General features: G+C 41.7%; 1 protein-coding gene across 2 annotated transcripts; it reads right to left on the bottom strand.

Annotated features, from left to right (window-relative positions):
• Positions 1–891: 891 nt before the first annotated feature.
• Positions 892–15,320, bottom strand: Lox (lysyl oxidase). 2 transcript variants are annotated; one of them, XM_075968672.1, is made up of 7 exons: positions 14,374–15,320; positions 13,950–14,058; positions 12,599–12,736; positions 10,576–10,732; positions 7,215–7,310; positions 6,573–6,688; positions 892–4,155 (listed from the first exon to the last, which is right to left on the bottom strand). In XM_075968672.1, exons 1-7 carry the CDS (start codon positions 14,984–14,986, stop codon positions 4,149–4,151), a joined length of 1,236 nt encoding a protein of 411 aa, XP_075824787.1. In that variant the 5' UTR covers positions 14,987–15,320; the 3' UTR covers positions 892–4,148. The 2 variants fall into 2 exon arrangements, with proteins under 2 accessions (XP_075824787.1, XP_075824788.1); XM_075968673.1 differs by lacking the exon at positions 892–4,155 and having other exon boundaries at positions 6,569–6,688; positions 14,374–15,115.
• Positions 15,321–19,154: the final 3,834 nt, after the last annotated feature.

Below are 19,154 nucleotides of genomic sequence, written 5' to 3'. Positions count from 1 at the left end.
CAACAGTGCCATGAATATCTTGGCAGTAACCACTAGCTCCCTAACTGAACTTAAGTCCACCACAAGAAAGAAACCATCCCTGATACCATCACAATTCTTAGCTACATTCTGAATAGTTATCCCTTTATCCACAACTATGTGTAGGTCTTACCCCTCATCAAAGAAACTTCTCTTTACATTAGATGCAGACCATTACAAAAAATAAAAATAAAAAACACAACTGACCAAAATGCAGAGAACAAGAGATCCTGTGGTGTTCATTTGCAATTGATGAAACCACAACACAGCTCCTGCAGCTAAGTCTCAGGGATCATTGTGGAAGAGGGGATGGTAAAACTGTAAGAGCCAGAGAAACAGGGAGTTTTCTGTAAGACTGTATTTCCTAGAAATTTCAGAGATGCTACACCCGTGAAGTTTCATCACCATGGCTACCTAAACAAGACCAGAACAACGATGACACCAATGGACATGCTAGCATGGAAAGAGGGAAGCTTGCAGGGTCCAAATTCTAGAGAAAGAACTATGCACAGCTGGGGACTGCTGAGAGTAGGAGAAATGACCTTCCACTGGGAAAAGCCCCAACTTGTTATCTATATCAGGTGGTCAGCTCTGAGATTATATACATAGAGGTAACATTATATGGAGTGAGAGGATTGTATTTATATATTTAGGAATCTGCGTGCACGTGTGTGTGTGTGTGTGTGTGTGTGTGTGTGTGTGTGTGTGTGTGTGTGTGTGCGTGCGTGTGTGTGTGTGTGTAACACTAAAAATAATTAAAGAAAAAGGCCATGGATTTGAGAGAGGGCGAGGTAAGGGATTGGAGGGTGGAAAGGGAAAATGATGTAATGACATTGTAGTTTCAAAAATAGCAAAGGCACTCAAACAAACATATCAACCATATACATGGCTTTAATGTTTTAACCAAAAATTAAATTCAGATATTTATTTGTAGGTAACAGCAAATGACCACTTTAGACAATTGAAATCATTTCTCTAGGCGTTTTTATGTAATCATGCAGTTACAGCACATAATAAAAAGGGGGTGATAATGCAGTATAAAGCCTGTATCTAGGCATTTAAAATAAAAGCTCCTCAGACAAGTTACAAATGTTTTTACAAACAAAAGTTCCAGGAAAAAAAATGGGAGAAATTAAACCTTCATTATCGACATTCTAATACCAAATGACATGTGACCTACTGTGCCGCAAGCAGTTATACATTAAATGTCTGTATCCCATGGTCTAAGACTAAATGCATTTTACATTCAAGTTAAGATACTTCAGCACCATTTCAGCTTTTCAAAATGGCCTACACCTTTGGAAATCTGAGAATGAAATATAAATGGTTGATTTTTTAAAATTGTGTATGTAAATTCAAATAGGAAGCATGCATAAAGGGGGTCATTATACTTAATGTACTATAAGTAAAATGATTTCTAAAATATTTCCTGACTAAGACTTTAGTATTTTCATACAATCTGGTGAAGATTAATGATCAGAAGTGGAAAACTTTTAGTGAACTACATATCCTCTAAATTCTGAACATAAAGATTTTCTGGAACTAGGCAACATATGCCACAGTCCCACTGGAGATGGGATCTGTTATCTCAATATCATGATATTACTTAGATGGCAAAGAGTTGACTTAACTATGTTGTTTCTTATTTCTCTTTAATGTAAAAACACGTTTCTTTTCAGTCCTTGGTGTTCCTTCTGTCATTTTCATTTCTTCTCTTTGTAAATTTAGAGTTTAGTAGACTAGCTTGTAGTTTTTATCATTATTCTTAACAAACTAATTATCAATGAACTTGGTGGTCATTTAGAGAACAGACACCCAAGGGTTAAATATATGAAGGGTTGTGTTGGTCTTTACAAATCATTCTGATGCATTTTAAAATTGAGGAAAGGACAGAACTGTGTAGGAATAAACAGCCTCTTAATTGAAAGAAAATCAACCAAAAATTCCAAATTACATTTAAAAGGCAGACATTTCATGGGTTTAAACATATTTTAATTACTAGAAATACATACATGTATACAATTAGTAATTTTTAACTTATGTTTTGAAAAATAAAGTATGGCCATGACAAATAGCAGTGTTTAAATTTTAAATTCTATAGATATATTTTTAACAGTTAAAAATGAAATAAGTTGAGCCTAATTTTCATACTTAGTAAGGTTAGGGACAGTCTTTGTTTTCCAATGTCTATTAAGTAAGTGCTTGGCTTATCCTGTCCCTCCCCTGACGATGACTAAGAGATAAAGTTCTCCTTGAAATTATTGTCCTAAACATCTAAAAGTCATATTATTAGCCTACTTTCTTATAGAGTTAAGAACCTTGGTGAGACGAGATCTGAAATCTCTGCATGCCAGCCTGGTTCAGTATTGATACTGACAGTAGTTTTTGTTTTGTTTTTAAAAGCACGCATATTAAAATATCTCTATCAGAATGATTATAATTTGAAAGGATCATTCTACAGTATTAAAACTGAAAGGCAATCTAAGGCAAAGAGGTACATCAAAGAAGCAATCCCATTGATCAGATACCAGCTCAATCCAAGTTCTGTCTTTATATACTTATGGGTAAGTGTGTACTCAGGCGGATAAGAATCATGTGTACCGCGTTATCTGCTCTTGGCAACTGCCCCTCTCTGGCCCCTCTCACCTGCTCCTGCAGCCGTGAGTACAGTATGGTGATTAGTAATGGTTACCCTTACAACTCTGTGACATATAAGACAGGATTCCAGCTCGCTGAGAAAGGTCTGCCTGACACATTCTGGCATAGGAGCTACCTTACTTGAAATTTTAATGCTGGTTAATGAAGGAAAACTTCAGCTTAAGCACCAGGAACTTAAAAGTCTAACTTGATTTTCTTCTGCACCTTCTGAATGAAAGAGTTTCCAAATTCAACTGCTGCACAGTTTCACAGTTTGAAGTAAGGTCATAGCAGTCTCATGGTGACACACAGTCCGTGTTTCGCAGAGAGTACCTGTTTCTTTCTTTCCGCCAGCCTCTCAAGTATGCAATGCTATGTGCTTCGCTAATTCGGAGTGTCTTTTGTAAATACACAAAAACATGTACGGCCAATGCCTAAAGAACCTAGGATGATGGTCCTGTGTTTCACACACTAGGTCATCTATTAGAAACGATTTCACTTTTTAGCCTTCCCCTTAATAACTGAACATTTTAGAAGAATACTAGAGTTTAAAAAACATCCCAAAAAGGTTTTCCAGTATTTTTTTTACAGTATTTTAAAGGCGGTTGTGGTGTTAGAGACTCACTGTGTAATCTCTATGTCAGCAGTGACTTAATTTTGCCAACGGTAAGATATGCTGCAGGGTATATCAGCTCTATATTGATCCCACGTCATCGAAATGATTTCCCTCTGTCGCTAATCCCCACAATGGTCATGTGAAGATGGCCACATTAGACATTTCCGCCCACAGAAAGATTAAGTGTAGAGGGGAATATTAGCAAATACCAGCCAGGAATTTGGAATTATCTACTTCATTCCAAAACAGAAGCTGACTCAAGTTGGAGTAAAATTAAGCACTAAACAGAAGGGAAATTATCTAGTAAATCTGAAAATGTAAACATAAATTTATATAGGGATGTAACTGAATACACATATATTGCCATCTCTCTGCTAAAGAGTAATTTCTCATGACGACCATTATGTATTTGACCTTTCTTCAGCACCAAATGTATCCATTCCTGCTTACACAGTAGGAATATCATCTTTAAATCAATCTACATTGAGTCAAATATAACCCCATCATTTTCGCTTCACTGGTTCCTGCACTTTAGAAAATAATCACTTCAAATTATGGCTCATTTATTAAAATGCCATTTTCCCTTTGCATTATAATATGAAATCTGGGGTTCTTTGAAAGAGCCACATAGGCACCTAAAAAAATTGAAACACAGTTAATTCACAAAGAACATGAATAAGTATTTAAAATTCCCCAAATAATGCTGATTTGAACGTTCAAGATCCAGTTATGCTAGTTGTTGTGAGAGAATCCGAACAAAATTTCCTTGTTGTTTGCCTTTTAAAATATGTAAGTCCTTCCTACAAAAGCTAACCTATGTTTTTCATATTTCCAAACACCAGGCACTGCTTTATCCAATGGGAGTTGGGCTTGCTTTCTAATACCTGTATTAAGAGAGCACACAAAACAAGTCATTAGCAGGATAACATCATGAATGAGCATAACACATAAGATTTTGGTAGGCCTTTTCAGAACTTGACGTAGCAATTTTCCTCGGCCTCGGCAATAATCATCTTGCAAAATTATGTTTGGAACATGATTTAACAGTGACTGGAGGAAAGGAATATGCAATCTGTCAATAGTATGGAGTAAATGTCTGATGTCCACAGTCTGGATGTTTAAAAGGCAAAACAAACAGCAAAACTGAAAGAAGGAAAAGTCAAGTGGGAATTGTGGAACCGGCACCAAAGCAGGTGAGCTCATTCCAGGGAGCAAGAGTGATACATGAGCCAGGAGGCATAGTCATGGCTTCTGCACCATCTTGCATTTTTCCTTCTCTGCCTGCTTCTGGGTGCAGAACAGTGCATTAATGGGTAGAGAGAGGAACAAAACCATGAGCCAGGTATTGTCATGTTGAAATGCTGATCACTGGTCCTTGTAAAAGGAAAAACACACTTGCATTCAAATGATAAGCCGTCGATTTCTAAACCACAATTTCTGTGAGGAGAAAGCCCAGGCACGTAGCATGGCTAAAGTAAAAAGGGCCCAAGTCATGTAGGAAGACTGAGGGAAAGGGCTACATGAAGGGAACATACCAGATTATTGGGTGGATTTTACATCCCACCAGAATGGTGTCAAATGTCTGACTGGCATGAGAAGCAACCAGTGAGCTAAGAGTGACATGCCACGAGAGTTAGGGAAGGACGGCAATAATGGCAGCATGAGGTCACACACTTCACCATCACACTGCCCACATGGCTTTACGTGCAATTTACTTCCTGCTCAAAAATGTCAGATAGTTTTCATGGCCTCCAGAAAGAAGCTCAGAATTCCTAGCTCGTTCTTCACTTGTCCTTTTGAACGGATCACAGTTGACAAACCCAACTGGAAGGTCTCTTTGCAAATATTGCCTGCAATCTCTTCCACGAGGAAGTTGTCTGTGACTCTGACGCCTCCAGACACGCCCTTCCTCAGCTTTGCTTTGGTAGTTCTGAGTCCTTAAGGCCAAATTCAAATGTTGTTCTGAAGCCAATTCTATATTTCTGTCGAGACGAAGTAATTCATGAATGAAGGGTTGAGTGGGACACTGTAGGCACCAGGCCTCTACCTGGCCATGGATATATAGTGTGAACAAGCAATTAGACCCTGGCCATTTGGGGTAAGGAAGGATACAACATTAAAGAAATTTACATGGACTACTCAGAAAATGCTATAATAAGTCTAAAAAGTAACCATTGCTCCCTAATACCAGGTTAGAACTTTAAATAAACAGTACACAGTGAGAGTAAGTAAGCAAATGGAGAATGAGTTATTAAGAAATATAAAACTTAAATGAATCAACTACATATTAATTTTTATGATAAATTATTTTAGATTATGGAGCCTTCATTGATGCTGAGAAAAAGTCCATGCTTGGTGGACCAATGACCTAGGTAAGTTTTCTGTGCTGTGGACATGTTCAGAAGAGTGTAATTTTCCAGTATTATCTCTTAACTGTCATGAACCTCATTTACTTCTAATAATATGATAATGCTTACAAAGTACAGAGTGACTCTGTTCCGTTATGTAAGTAAGAAAAGGGTCCTGCGTGAGGTAACATGGTGCCTTTAAGCTACCAGTATCTCTGCAATATCAGTGCAAAGATGGTGTGTGTTCAGTTACTCCCATAGTCTTCTCACTGTTTGGAAGGCACAACTAGCATAACATGAAGCAAGCAAAGCTTTGAAGGAGTTAGGCAAAACAGGTAGCAACCGGGCAAACTTACTCTACATTCTTCTTCACTAAAGAACTTCTGCTTAATATTTATGGGCTGAGATTCCTTCTAAGATTCTGAAACTGTTTTGGGGACTAAGGGATTTATAGAGGGAACACACACACACATACACACACACACAAACACACACACACATCCCACACACATTTTGCAACCAGTACATGAAAGTGTACCTTGGAAAATGCTTTGAATTTCTTTGCATCCCCATCAGGGAGCATTGAGGAAAGAGAGGAAAGCCCATAGGTGTGGCTCCTACAAGCTCACTCGCACTGTTTAATGAGCAATTTGTTGGTCTGGACCACAGCAGAACTTGGCAGATAAATACTGCATCTTTCCACGTGAACACTGTTTAAGTTATAGTTTGAGTAAAACATCACTTTTCTCTACTATTGTCAAAAGTAATAACATGGTTCCAACAATTAATTATTGTTTTGCTTTACTTACAAGGAAGCTATAGTAGTAGAAGCAAACACCGATGCTGTATAAATCCAGGTGACAAAACTTGTAAGCCTTTCCCAGTCTTTTGGCTAATATAAAGAGCAAAGCTCCTTATAAAAGAAATTACCTAGCTTGCCAAATAATACTTACGGTGAAATTGTGCAGCCTGAGGCATAGGCATGGTGTCCTGTGTAGCGAATTTCACAGCGTACAACATTGTTACTGTAGTCTGATTCGGGCACCAGGTAGCTGGGGTTTACACTGACCTGCATAACAAAAAGAATTGTGAGCTGGGTGGTGATGGTGGCACATGCCTTTAATTCCAGCACTCAGGAGACAGAGGCAGGTGGATCTCAGTGAGTTCGAGGTCAGCCTGGTCTACAGAGAAAGTTCCAGGACAGCAAGGACTGTTACACAGAGAAACCCTGTCTCAAACAAACAAACAAACAAACAAAAAATACCATGATGAAAGACTTCTTATTCACTGTATACTGTTATTCCCTCCTACTTCTAGAGATGCAAAAGTGAAATTGCTAACAAGGGACTCAGTTAAATCAAGCAAGAAAAGTAGTTAGTTTAAATAAAGCATATAGTTAAACACTGTATACATTACAAAGGAAGTTGTGTAAATTTCTCTGAGCTCTTTTTAAAAACATCATACCCTGGGTTCCTTAAAAATTGTTTTGAAGAGTGTTTGATTACTTTCAAGACCATGATTATTTAATATTTGAAACCAGAAAAAGGGAATGTATTGAATTGTCAGGGTCAATTACATGTGTTCAAAGCCCCTACCTTTAGAATATAGTTTCCAGGTTGTACGTCTGTGATATCAATCCACTGGCAGTCTATGTCTGCTGCATAGGTATCATAACATCCTGGACTCAATCCCTGAAATCAGCAAAATTGGAAAAATTATATTTTAGTGTATGGCTAGACCAAGCTGAAACAAACATGGCATGATTGGTAAATTAGAATAATTTGACATAAAATCAAACTTCTCTTTCATCTCCATTGAAAACCACATATTACCCAGTCTTATAATATCTGAGGCTTTATAGGGACTGCAGTAGGAAGTAGTGAGTCTTACTTCACAGTCATCAGTGGAAAATAGTCTTATGCAACCATATAGGCCTCCACCACAGTTCAAGTTATCACCCCAGGTTCTATCAGAGAACACCCCTGCAATGACCTTTGTGTGTTGCAGTTGTCTATGGACTTTTGTCATATTTAGTTTTATAGTTAGTATTCATCCATTTCTGCTGTATCTTATAATCATATTACAGAAACACCTCAAGGGTAGAGTCAAGTTGTATCCTTGAGTAACTAACATTGATTATTATTTTGTGCCAGAACTGTTTTAAACATATTACATGAAGCCAGTTCTCACAACTGCATGAGACAGGTGTATTACTGTCTCCATTTTATTTTATTGATAAGGAAACCGAGGCACACTAAAATCAAATAGCTTATTCCAGGGCAAACAGCTAGGGATTGACTGAGTTGGTTTCAAGATTATATAAACAGGGTCTAGGGTACCTTTTCTCAGTTACTACATTTCCACTATCAAATAATCAGTAAAATCTTTGTTGAGTCAGAAGTATGGATATATTCCCAAACTGGTCCATACTGCACTAGCCCGCATGCTAAAACATTCACACCAACAAGACATCTGTTGTGTCATAAGGCTACCAGGAGAAAAACCCAAGAACATATGGTCCTTGCTCTTGTGAAGCTGAAGAAATTTTCTCCTATTGGGGGAGACAGATATCTTCTTACTTTCCTATTTCCTTATGAGAACTTTTAACTTTAAGATTATCAGTATTTTCATTCTGCTAATCTAGAGTTGATTAAAAACTATGTTACAGTCACTTGAGCTCAGCAGTGTCATTTAAAATCATCTCTCAAGTTTGCTTTGGTGCTTAAGGTCATTTTGGCCAACAAAGATAACAAAAGCCTCTCAACGTGCTTTAGGGATGTGGGCTTAGCTACATCTGGATTTGGGAAGAGTGAGCAATTTTGCTAATCGTAGTGCAGGACAGCATAGACAGGCCAACTCGAGATTGCTCGAGCCACAGGAGTAAGAGCCATCATTGCCTGGGTTCCCACCTTGATCTGTTCTCATTTTATGTGTAAGATAGGAAATACAAGAGAAGGAACTTTCGGTTCCACCACACCCTTCTCTGATTCTGGCACCTTACACACTAAGTGACTATGAACTGCTGCCACTACCATTACTACTATTCCACACGTGACTCTCTAAATTATGCACTGCATTAGATACCCATCAAAGACAGGTGTAAGTAATAAGTAATGCTCCATTTCCAAGTGAATACAAGTGTTTCAGAAATGCTGAAGCTATCACTGTTGGCATACACCTTTAATTCCCATTCTCAGAATGCTGAGGCAGGGAAACAATTTAAGTCCATGAATTTGACACTGGTCTTGGTCACACAATCTTAAAGCTACGTGTGTGTGTGTAAGCATAAATTGCTGACGATGTTACTCTATGATTCACTAACTCACAGAACTTAATTGAACTTGCAAATAAATGCCTGACGTTACCCCGGCCACTGAGCAAGTAGACATTTCAGTATTCAAAGTCAAATATAAAACTAAATTGAAAGTATAACTTCATTCTAGACTATCTAAATTCATTATCTGGTTCTAGCAAAACATAACTGTTTGCTGCTTTTGGTCAATGAGTATGATGTGTCTATCTTAATTGTGCATGAATTTAGTATGTACATTTATAATTTTAGAACATGTGGTTTTTATATATAACATAGGCATAAGTTATACCTAGTTATATACATAAACATTTAGTGAACATGAAACTAGTATAACAAAACTAATAAAAGTCAATATTAGGGAACTTTGTGAACGTTGTATTTTTTTTCTTTAAATGAATTCTGCTCAAGAGACTATTGAGGAAAAAAACTGAATACATCACTTACAATGCAAAACCTGCTATAAAAAAATTGTTAAGACTTGTGTAGAGAAGGATGCACATAAAAAGAGTGAGATTATGCCAGAGAATGGGGGAGTTTATGGTACTGAAATATGCACCCCCCCCAAGTGTTCCATCTTAGGATACGATGACCGACATGTGTTATTTTCTGAATAGGGAAAATAAGTGCCCCAGATCCTCTCCTGGTGATCACAGAATAAGAAGGCAATCTCTGGACGGGTACATGCTTAATATATGGGTGGCTTTCAACTTTCACTTAAAGCATATGTCTTGCCCCTCCCAACCTATGTTAAATATAACCGCTTCCCTTTCTAACCACTTTGATGAGCTAAGCTCAGAGGAAAGAAGTATGGTCCACACATGTAGGTCACTAAAAAGCTTCCGGCCACAACCTTGGAATCCGCTCCCCAAGATGACGACTGCTGATGTCTTTGTGCCCTGAGTAATGTACATTCAGGAGTTACTTGCCAAGAGCTGGGCTGGAGTAAAATTATAATGTCCTTTTACAAATTAGGGTTTTGGATGGAAGTACTGACATAGTTTTTAACCGACAAACATTTTCCAATTCTCAAGCATACAATAGTGCTTAGCCCAGCACTATTAAAAACAAATTCATCCAGAGGACAGCTGACATTAATTACACTGGAGGTTTAAATATACATGTGTGGAGAAGGAAATGTGTCTTTCTGTTCTCATTTGCATTATTGAAAGTGATGCTGTTTCGAGTGTTTTTAAGAAACTGACTTTGACTTTTTGTTCTAACTTTAGGCACTATTCCATGTTAAGCCTGAAGGTGGGAAAGAGAATGGTTTTGCAGGTAAGAGAACAGTTGTACATTGCCAAGAGTTATTTATAGCCAATTACAGAATGCGGAATGAAGGCAGATGTTTTAAGTCGTTCATATGTATTCAGAGAGTAAACTACTTTCCATTGTGTAGCAAGGATCCACATTGACCTTCTGTGATCACCAGCAGGGGCTGCACGCACAGCTGGAACCACTTTAAAAGCAATTTGCACCACCCAGTCCTTTGCCTTTTCCCAATTGCTTTCCACGTCGATAAGATAACCTCAAAATGAAACAAAGGCTTGAAAAGAGAAGGGTGGGGGAGAAAGAAAATAGCTGAAGACATTGTCTTCATCATCCCTGGATATCTGTGGATTCCTGACGTCTGAGCGCCAGCCTACCTGTGTGTGTGCAGTGCACGCAAAGCGCCTGTGGTAGCCGTAGTCGCAGGATGTGTCCTCGAGACAGAAGCTTGCTTTGTGGCCTTCAGCCACTCTCCTCTGTGTGTTGGCATCAAGCAGGTCGTAGTGGCTGAATTCATCCATGCTGTGGTAATGTCTAATGTCCCACACAATGATAAAACAACAGTCAGTGACATGTAGAGAAAATAATGAGGACAGTGAATGACCTCCTTATCTCATAGATTCGATGGTGTTATGCTCACAAATTCAAACAGGGCAAGTTTATCTTCTTGTCTTTTAATTTCTTAAAGGTTTATTTATTTTGCATATGTGAATGTTTTGCTTATAAGTTATATGTGCACCATGCATATTCCTAGTGCCCAAGGTCAGAAGCGGACATTGAATCCTTTGGAACTGGAGATGAGATATGGGCAGTTATGAACCGCCATGTGGGTACTGGGAATGGAACCTGAGTCCTCTGCAAGAGCAGCAAGTGCTCTTAACACTAAGTCATTTCTCCAGTCCAAACCTCCTTCCCTCTTTCTAGATGGGATTTCACAGTGTAGCTATGGCTGTCCTGGAACTTACTCTGTAGAACATGCTGGCTTGAATTCAGAGATCTACCTGCCTCTGCCTCCTAAGTGCTTGGAGTAACGGCATGTGCCACCATGCCTAGCTACCAAGTTCATCTTCTTGGAGGGATATTCATGACAGATGCTTTTGTTCTTCTAAGAAGGACGTAACTGAATCAAAACTGCAGGCTTTTAACTTTGCTTCTCGGTAAGGACAGAATATGTGTTTCTTTACACAGGGCTTTATCTTTGAACTTTAAATAGAGACAACTGAATATCTGTTCTTGTGACCTGTGGAGTCTCAGATGTATGTCCCCAGGTGTCACTTCTGATGGTGGTGATATGATGGTTTTAAACAAGAGCTTTACTCAAGGGAACTTGCTAGGACTGTCTAAAAACTAGAGTTCCAAAGTTTTAAAGTCTTTTCGGAAGTGCAAGGGGGGAAACAATAGCATGTTTTTCTACTACTGTTATTTAAATAGTACAAACTTTCATTTCAAAATAAAATTTAAATAGTCTTTCTATTTTAATATGGAAACTGTGCATCTTAAGTCTGCTTTCCTCTTATTCATTAAGTAGAAGGCTCCTGAGCTCTTCCTCATCTCACATGGGAGAGGAGCAGCAATGAGAAAGAGTTTGGATTTCTGTGAGAAGGAGACCACACATCAGGATTTCCTGGCCCTGACTAGTTGGCACATTACCTCGGCAAATGATGGCATAACCATGTGTAATTTAAAATTAAAACTTTTAATTTATAAAGAGTAGGGAAACCCATCTGGGGCTGATATGGGCTTTTCCAAAGATGGAAGTGGATCATTCCTGGAGTCTGTCTCATGTGTGCTCCATTGAGAATGGCCTCTGAACCCTTAAAGATACCCAACTGCACACGGTCCTGTCTATAGCAGACACTTTTACAGACGAGTCAGTTCTACTGTTAGCCATTATGGCGTCCTTTCAACAGTTTTAACGAACCTGACTTAAGTTTCCAATTCAAAAGATAATGGGATTTAGTGGTGAAGGGCCTATTTTTAAGGTGTAACATCGTTCAGTGAATCAAACTGTATAGTAAAAGTTCTAAGTATAAACAATAGCAAATCTCTGGCTTCAGGCAAGACATGTGAATAGTTATCTGAGAGCTGTAAAAGCCCGGAGTCTGAGAGGCCATCTACTTACTGAAAGGGCCCCGGAGTCTGAGAGGCCCATCTACTTACTGGTGAATAGTTATCTGAGAGCTGTAAAGGGCCCCGGAGTCTGAGAGGCTCTCTACTTACTGGTGAATAGTTATCTGAGAGCTGTAAAAGGCCCCGGAGTCTGAGAGGCCATCTACTTACTGGTGAATAGTTATCTGAGAGCTGTAAAAGGCCCCGGAGTCTGAGAGGCCATCTACTTACTGGTGAATAGTTATCTGAGAGCTGTAAAGGGCCCCGGAGTCTGAGAGGCCATCTACTTACTGGTGACAGCTGTGCCACTCCCAGGAGTATCGAGGGCGGCTTGGTAGGAAGTCAGATGTCCCTTGGTTTTTCACTCTTTGGGGAAATCGTAGCAGTACCCTGTGATCATAATCTCTGACATCCGCCCTATATGCTGAACTGCGATTTTAGAGAAGAAATATTAGAGCCAGTGAATAGCTATGAAAAACAAAACTACAAAGAAGAGCTCACTGTTAGAAGGGAGTGTCATCTCCCCTTCCCCAACTAGCCTCTCAGGGCAAAGAGAGTCCTGAGCTCCTGTCCAGTCCTGGAAGAATAAAAACCTATCTGGTGGATGAGTAAATGAAGGACGATAGGAAAAACCTACAGAGCTTAAAATTAGTATTTACACTAAAAAAAATGATTGACAAGGGACTCTGCTTCTAAAAACTATGAAATAGCTATAGTAATGATCACGTGCCTAAAAAGATCCAAGATATCTATTCATAAATTGGTAGTTCTAAGAGATAAAGTGGGGAAGCACTCTAAAATAAGACAGCTAGCTTGAGACAGACAGCTTTATACTTCACTATCATCAGACAGGGGGCTGTTCTCTACTATCTTCCAGAGTTCTCGGGAGTGAAATTCAGCTGGAAGTTCTTCCCTTATCCCTACGATCATAAAAACGTCAACGAGGAAAAAAAGGTTCATATAGCACTTCTGGGACGCTACTACGTTTTAATGGTCTGGGTCGGAATACCATGAGTGACCCATTTTACTAAAGTACCACCAGAACTATGCAAGCATCTTCTGCTCCCTCTGCTGGCTGCCAGCAGCAAAATCGGATAATTCCAAGTCTAGAATAGCCATTTTATTTTGGGACAGACGGGAAAACAAAACTCTTGCTCACAGTCTTATACCAAAACAACCCAGTTAATCACCGCCTGAAATAAATGTGGAATGCGGTCTTTACCAATGGGGGGCGCCACCGTGGCAAACACAGCCCTAGACCATTAGGGAATAATAACCAGAGATTCCTTTCTAGCCCTCTTCCCCCATGTTGTTGATCGCTGAGTCCTGTATTGTAGAAAGCTGTTGGAAGTAATTTGCCCCAATGCCTAATAGGAATCTTGGTAAAGAACCTGAGGCCCAGTCTCCAGAATAAGGATTCCCCGCCCCCGCGCCACACGCACACCCGATTTGCGCCTCTCAATGAGGCGGTACCCATAAGAACATTCCAAATTAACTCTCTCTCCAAGTCAGCCTGCCCAGGAGGTCACGTCCCACTTCCCAGTCCTTGTCCCACTTCCCAGCCCTTGTCTGCACTGAACAGCCGCAGAACTAGGTGCCTGGCGATCCCAGGATCAAAAAGCCGGGCTGTGGAAATCCATACCTGGCCAGGCAGTTTTCTTCCGCAGCGCATCTCAGGTTGTACATAGACATCTTCTGGACATATGTGGATGCCTGGATGTAGTAGGGGTCCGGCACCAGATCCGGCAGACCTAAAAATAAGACAAGCAGATGACCTCTGAGTCCAGGTCCCCTCTTTATCACCCTTTGCCCACCAAGTCAGCCGGGTGGGGCTGAGTGTGTGGAAGAACAGGGAGCGCCAAGGCTAGGAAGGAAAGGGAAGAGGAAGCTGCTGGAGCCAGGAACGCTGTTTCCATCAGATTCCAGAGTTGGCAGGTCAGGCGAGGGGGAAGTGGGGGGGGGGGTTGAGTCTGCGGGGACCAGAGCCCGCCATGCTCAGCCGTCTAGACAGCACCGACTTGCGGCCAGGGTGCCCAGGTGTGTTAGGTTCACCTGGGGGTGCTTACCATACTGGAAGTAACCAGTGCCATATCCGGGTCGGTACCTGCTCCCAGGCCGGGGCCTCTCATATGTGTCATAGTAGTTATAATAGGGATTGTCGTCGGAGTACTTGTAGGGATTGTAGGGGTCGTCGCCCACCATGCGGTCTACGTGGCTGGGAGGTCTCAGGTTACTGAGCTGCGGGGGCTGTGGCGACTCAGTCCGGTTCCCTGTGCGCCTTGAGGCTCCATCGCGAACCCCCGACGGCGAGAAGCCAGCTTGGAACCAGTGGCGGGCGGCGGGCCGGGGACGGCTGGCGGCGACCCCAGATGGGCTTGGTGTCCGCGCGCGAGCAGAGGCCGTGCGGTTGTCACGCAGCAACAGAATAGGCGTGCGTGGCTGCGGGGCGGCGTTGCCGTCGGGTCCCGGTGCAGTGACACTGGGGTCGCGGCGACGCTGCGGTTGATACTGCGCCCCCAAGCTCAGCAGACTAAACACCTGCCCGTTGTTCTCCCATTGGATTGTCTGGCGCCAGGCGCCCGGGGCCGCGGGTGGCTCGCGCGGGGCCTGCGGAGCGCATCGTAGAAGGGGACAGAGCTGCAGCGGCCCCAGCAGAAGCACGGTCCAGGCGAAACGCATGGCTCTCCCGGCTAGTCCCTTCTCGGGGAGGACGTGGCTGGGAGAGAATGCAGACGGGGCTCAGATCCCGCGAAGGAACGAGACCTCTTCGGGCCGGGAGGAGGGAGAGGCGCGGGGATGGGTCGCAGTGAGTCGTGCCAAGGGCGGACGGCAGACCCTGCCCCCAGCCCAGGCGGCCGTCGGACGTGGCACCGTCTCTCTCTCCCCTTTCCCAGTCCTGGAAGGCGACAGGGAGCGGCGCGCGATTGTCCCGGAGAGCGCACAGTGTCTGGAGTAAAAGAAGGGGGAGAGATTTTAAACTTTCTGACAAGTTTGCAGTTACACAAGCCGTTCTGGCCTCGCTGCCCCTCCGCTATTTGTTCACGTAATGCGATTGGAAACGTGCAAGGCGGACAGCTCCTCCACTCTGCCCCTCCTCCCCTTCCCGCTCCACTCCCCTCCTCCCCAGACACGTTGCACAGGGAGAGTTAAGGGGAAAGAACAAAACGGAACACACATTCTGAGACACACTCGGCTTAATCTGGGCCGAACATGCAGGAATTTCAAAAGACTCAGACAGGCGAAGGCAGCCAGGCCATGGGTCCAAGCCAAAATATGCATGAAGAAAAATGCTATTAGGTCACCAGCCCTGGAGAGGCGGGAAGTCAAGAGGTGGGGAGAGCATTGGGGCCAAAGTGTGCATGTTGGGATGGGGGAGGTTGTGACTAACGTTTATCCATAAAGAAGTTAAACCAGACGAATTTCCCAATGCACACTCACCCCGCTTTTATGGGAAGCGCCCTCCTCAGCAAATAAACCCCAGGATATCAAATTTTGTTTTTCTGGCTGTAGGTAATATGAGAAATGGGTTACAAATCTGTTTCCTACAGTGAGTATTTTAATAACCAAAGTGAAAATTTACAGAGAACAAAGTTTGCTACGTTGAAGCAGTGAATAAATCTCTCTCTCTCTCTCTCTCTCTCTCTCTCTCTCTCTCTCTCTCTCTCTCCAGATAGCCAGACCAATTAGCACTTTAAGAGACAATGAAGCTCTTTCATGCCTACTGTGTACCGGAGAGTGCTCAAAGACGTCTTGAGGTAGACAGACATTGATTTGACTTCTTGTTCTTGCTCGTTCTCTTCTGTGTCTAATAAGGTTTGACGTCACACTTTAAACTCAAATTACCAATATTAAATGTTGAAATTCAATAAAGTGTCCAGTAGCAGCTTTTGATTCCTTTTGCGCTCTAAACAGAGGTGTTACAAGAGCAACAGCCTTGGAGTTCAGAGTTTGGTACAAAGAAGGCAGTAGGTGTGGCCAGGAGAAGGAGTGGGAGGACAATCTGCGACTGGGGAGAGATGCCTAATAGACCAGCTATTCACATCCCACTCAGGGTCCGGGAAGCTCTGGACCCAATTCAAAGGAAAATTGCTACTCAGTGGCCCTGTTTAAACTGCTAGGCAAAACCAGAGTTTAGCATCCATTTTATTGGTCCCATCATTGAGCTGTTGTCTAGACACACTTCACTCTCACCTCTTAGTCTCTGGCTTTCCATAACTGATCACCCCACGAGGCGGTTGGTGGATATCTGCTAGTTTGTCTGCTCCACAGCTATTTCCCCTTTCTTACTGTTCTTTGGGAAACTCTGCAGGAACCTCTGACCCCACCTCCCCCGCCACAGTCACCCCATTTCCCCACCCCTGTAGTGAGGTTGGACTGGGAAGGCATTCAGGAGACTTCATCACTTCAAGAAGTGGTCATGAGATCTGAGTTTGTCCTAATTAATCTGCCTTCCTAGAATCTGAATGTCAAGTTGGTCACATGGCCAAAAATGTTCCTCCTCCCACTGCTAGAAAAAGTGACTTCTGGCTCTCCAGCGTTTTCTTCAGATTTTCTCGTGTGTTCTACTGTGGATTGACATAGTCGGCTTCTGTCATCTGCCACTGGAGCATCCTGACTGACAGGGGAGGTGGGGCTGCTTCTCTCAGCTAGTTAAACCACAGGATAGAGAGTCCAGGGTAATGCGTCTGACTTTTTGAGTCAAGTTAGATGGAGCCCATACATGACCACATACCTTTCTTGGTCACCAAGGGATATGACACAGAATTTTGCCCACATGTGGTAAATATATTGCATTATGATAAAAATAAACTTTAGGAACAAAAATACTCCAGCCAGTCAGCCGCGAATCCTTCTCTGAACCATCTCTAAGATAGCGCTAGTTGTCATTTTTCTGGCTGGCTGGCTGAAAGATTTAATAACTACTGGATTTCTCTAGACCTGGTAAGGGAGATAGAGTTTAAAAAAGAAAGAAAGAAAGAAAGAAAGAAAGAAAGAAAGAAAGAAAGAAAGAAAGAAAGGAAGAAAGGAAGGAAGAAAGAAAGAGGCATCTGTAATTTGGATGGACAGATGAAATTATAAGGAGAAGTGGAAGAGACTGACTATAATTATCTTTCATCTGAAAAAGTCTCTACTTCTGCCAGTGAACAGTTCATCTCCAGAAGAAAGCTTGGGGATGGTTATTACGTGACCACAGGTTTCTGAGGGAAGACCTTTGCTGTGGAGGTCAAGTTGGATCACAAGAACAAAGCAGCTCCTATTGGGAGAGTAGAAAGTATGTCAGTTAACTTGCCTTTGTTTCCAGTTCTGGTATTTTGGGAGGGAGGAAGTGGGAAAAGGGAAAGGAGGAGAAGGGAGGAGAAGAAAATGCTTCTCTGTATATGTGTTTTATTTTTTTTTCTGGTTCTTAGTTCTTTGTCAGATTAAACAAGCCAAATCCTCTTAAAAGTATTTTTCCAAGTTTCAAAATCTCTGATTTTCTTGAATATCCATTTATTCTATTTTCAATTCATTCACTGCATTATAAATGAATTATGGCCATTAATTACATTAGTTACATTATGGCCATTAATATTGCAAAAATAATTCCTTGAGTGACTTTAAAATATTGGGTACTTTTATGTATACATAGGATAGAGATAATTTTCACCTTTTAAGTCTTTTCCATTAGCCAAACTCTATTGCACATTTATTTTACAGAATCTCATAAGCACATTTGTGCTTTGCAGAGTAGTGTAATATATAGATGATTTGTACACAGGATCACTAAACATTCACAGTGCACGAGGCTCATCGTTTTCTCCCAGTTTGCTTCAAAAGATTTACAACCATTTTGTGAAAACAGAAATAACTACTCAGAACAGTCACAATGTGCCTTGTTAATTCTCTTTACTAAACACACACATTTGATCATATACTCACAATTTCAGGGGTTGTGGGATATGCCAATGGGTTCATTGGCACAGACTCTAAATGCCATAAAAGAAAAAGAAAAGCTCATTTTCTTCCTCTTTCATTTCCTCCAAACTCTCTTGCTTTAGACTTAGCTCTCTGGGAGAAAAAGATAACATGTGGCCACCACATTGAGGACAATGGAAAGTGTTTGCCACCCTGGAGTGATACCGTGCACCCGTGCGTGTGCTCCTTTCTTAGAGGCAAAATGACTGTTTTCAAAATTAGACAAACTAGTTTCTTTGCACTCAATGCCCAAGTTAATAAAAAAATAATAATGATGATAGTAACTAGCTGTGTCAAGATGCCCCCAGCTCCTTAACTTTGGTAAGATGCACAATTGATCCCAATTTGAAGCCAGGTTTTTTTGTTGTTGTTTTTATGTTTGTGGACAGATCTGTGGCTTATATAAAAAACAAGGAAATCATCCCTTCCACCCCCATCTTTTATTTTTTATTTTATTTATTTATTAAAGATTTCTGTCTCTTCCCCGCCACCGCCTCCCATTTCCCTCCCCCTCCCCTGATCAAGTCACTCTCCCTTGTCAGCCCAAAGAGCAATCAGGGTTCCCTGCCCTGTGGGAAGTCCAAGGACCACCCACCTCCATCCAGGTCTAGTAAGGTGAGCATCCAAACTGCCTAGGCTCCCACAAAGCCAGTACGTGCAGTAGGATCAAAAAACCCATTGCCATTGTTCTTGAGTTCTCAGTAGTCCTCATTGTCAGCTATGTTCTGATGTGGGAGTGTCACATATCAATCTGTTGATTTCATTGGCTAAGCAATAAAGAAACTGCTAGGCCCATTGGATAGGCCACCCTTAGGTGGGTGGAGTAAACAGAACAGAATGCCGGGAGGAAGAGGAAGTGAGGGCAGACTCAACAGCTCTCCTCTCGGGAACA

This window comes from Microtus pennsylvanicus, chromosome 4 (assembly GCF_037038515.1).
Source record: "Microtus pennsylvanicus isolate mMicPen1 chromosome 4, mMicPen1.hap1, whole genome shotgun sequence".
In the NCBI taxonomy this organism is placed as follows: Eukaryota; Metazoa; Chordata; class Mammalia; order Rodentia; family Cricetidae; genus Microtus; species Microtus pennsylvanicus.
The sequence above is the reverse complement of the archived record's forward strand: the minus strand, read 5'-3'. Positions and strand labels throughout refer to the sequence as shown.

Coding starts and splice junctions, on each gene's coding strand:
- Lox (XM_075968672.1), bottom strand. CDS start 14,986: ATGCGTTTCGCCTGGACCGTGCTTCTGCTGGGGCCGCTGCAGCTCTGT. Junction 14,059..14,373: donor CACTGGTTACTTCCAGTATG/GTAAGCACCCCC, acceptor TCTTATTTTTAG/GTCTGCCGGATCTGGTGCCG. Junction 6,689..7,214: donor CTGGAAACTATATTCTAAAG/GTAGGGGCTTTG, acceptor TTTGTTATGCAG/GTCAGTGTAAACCCCAGCTA.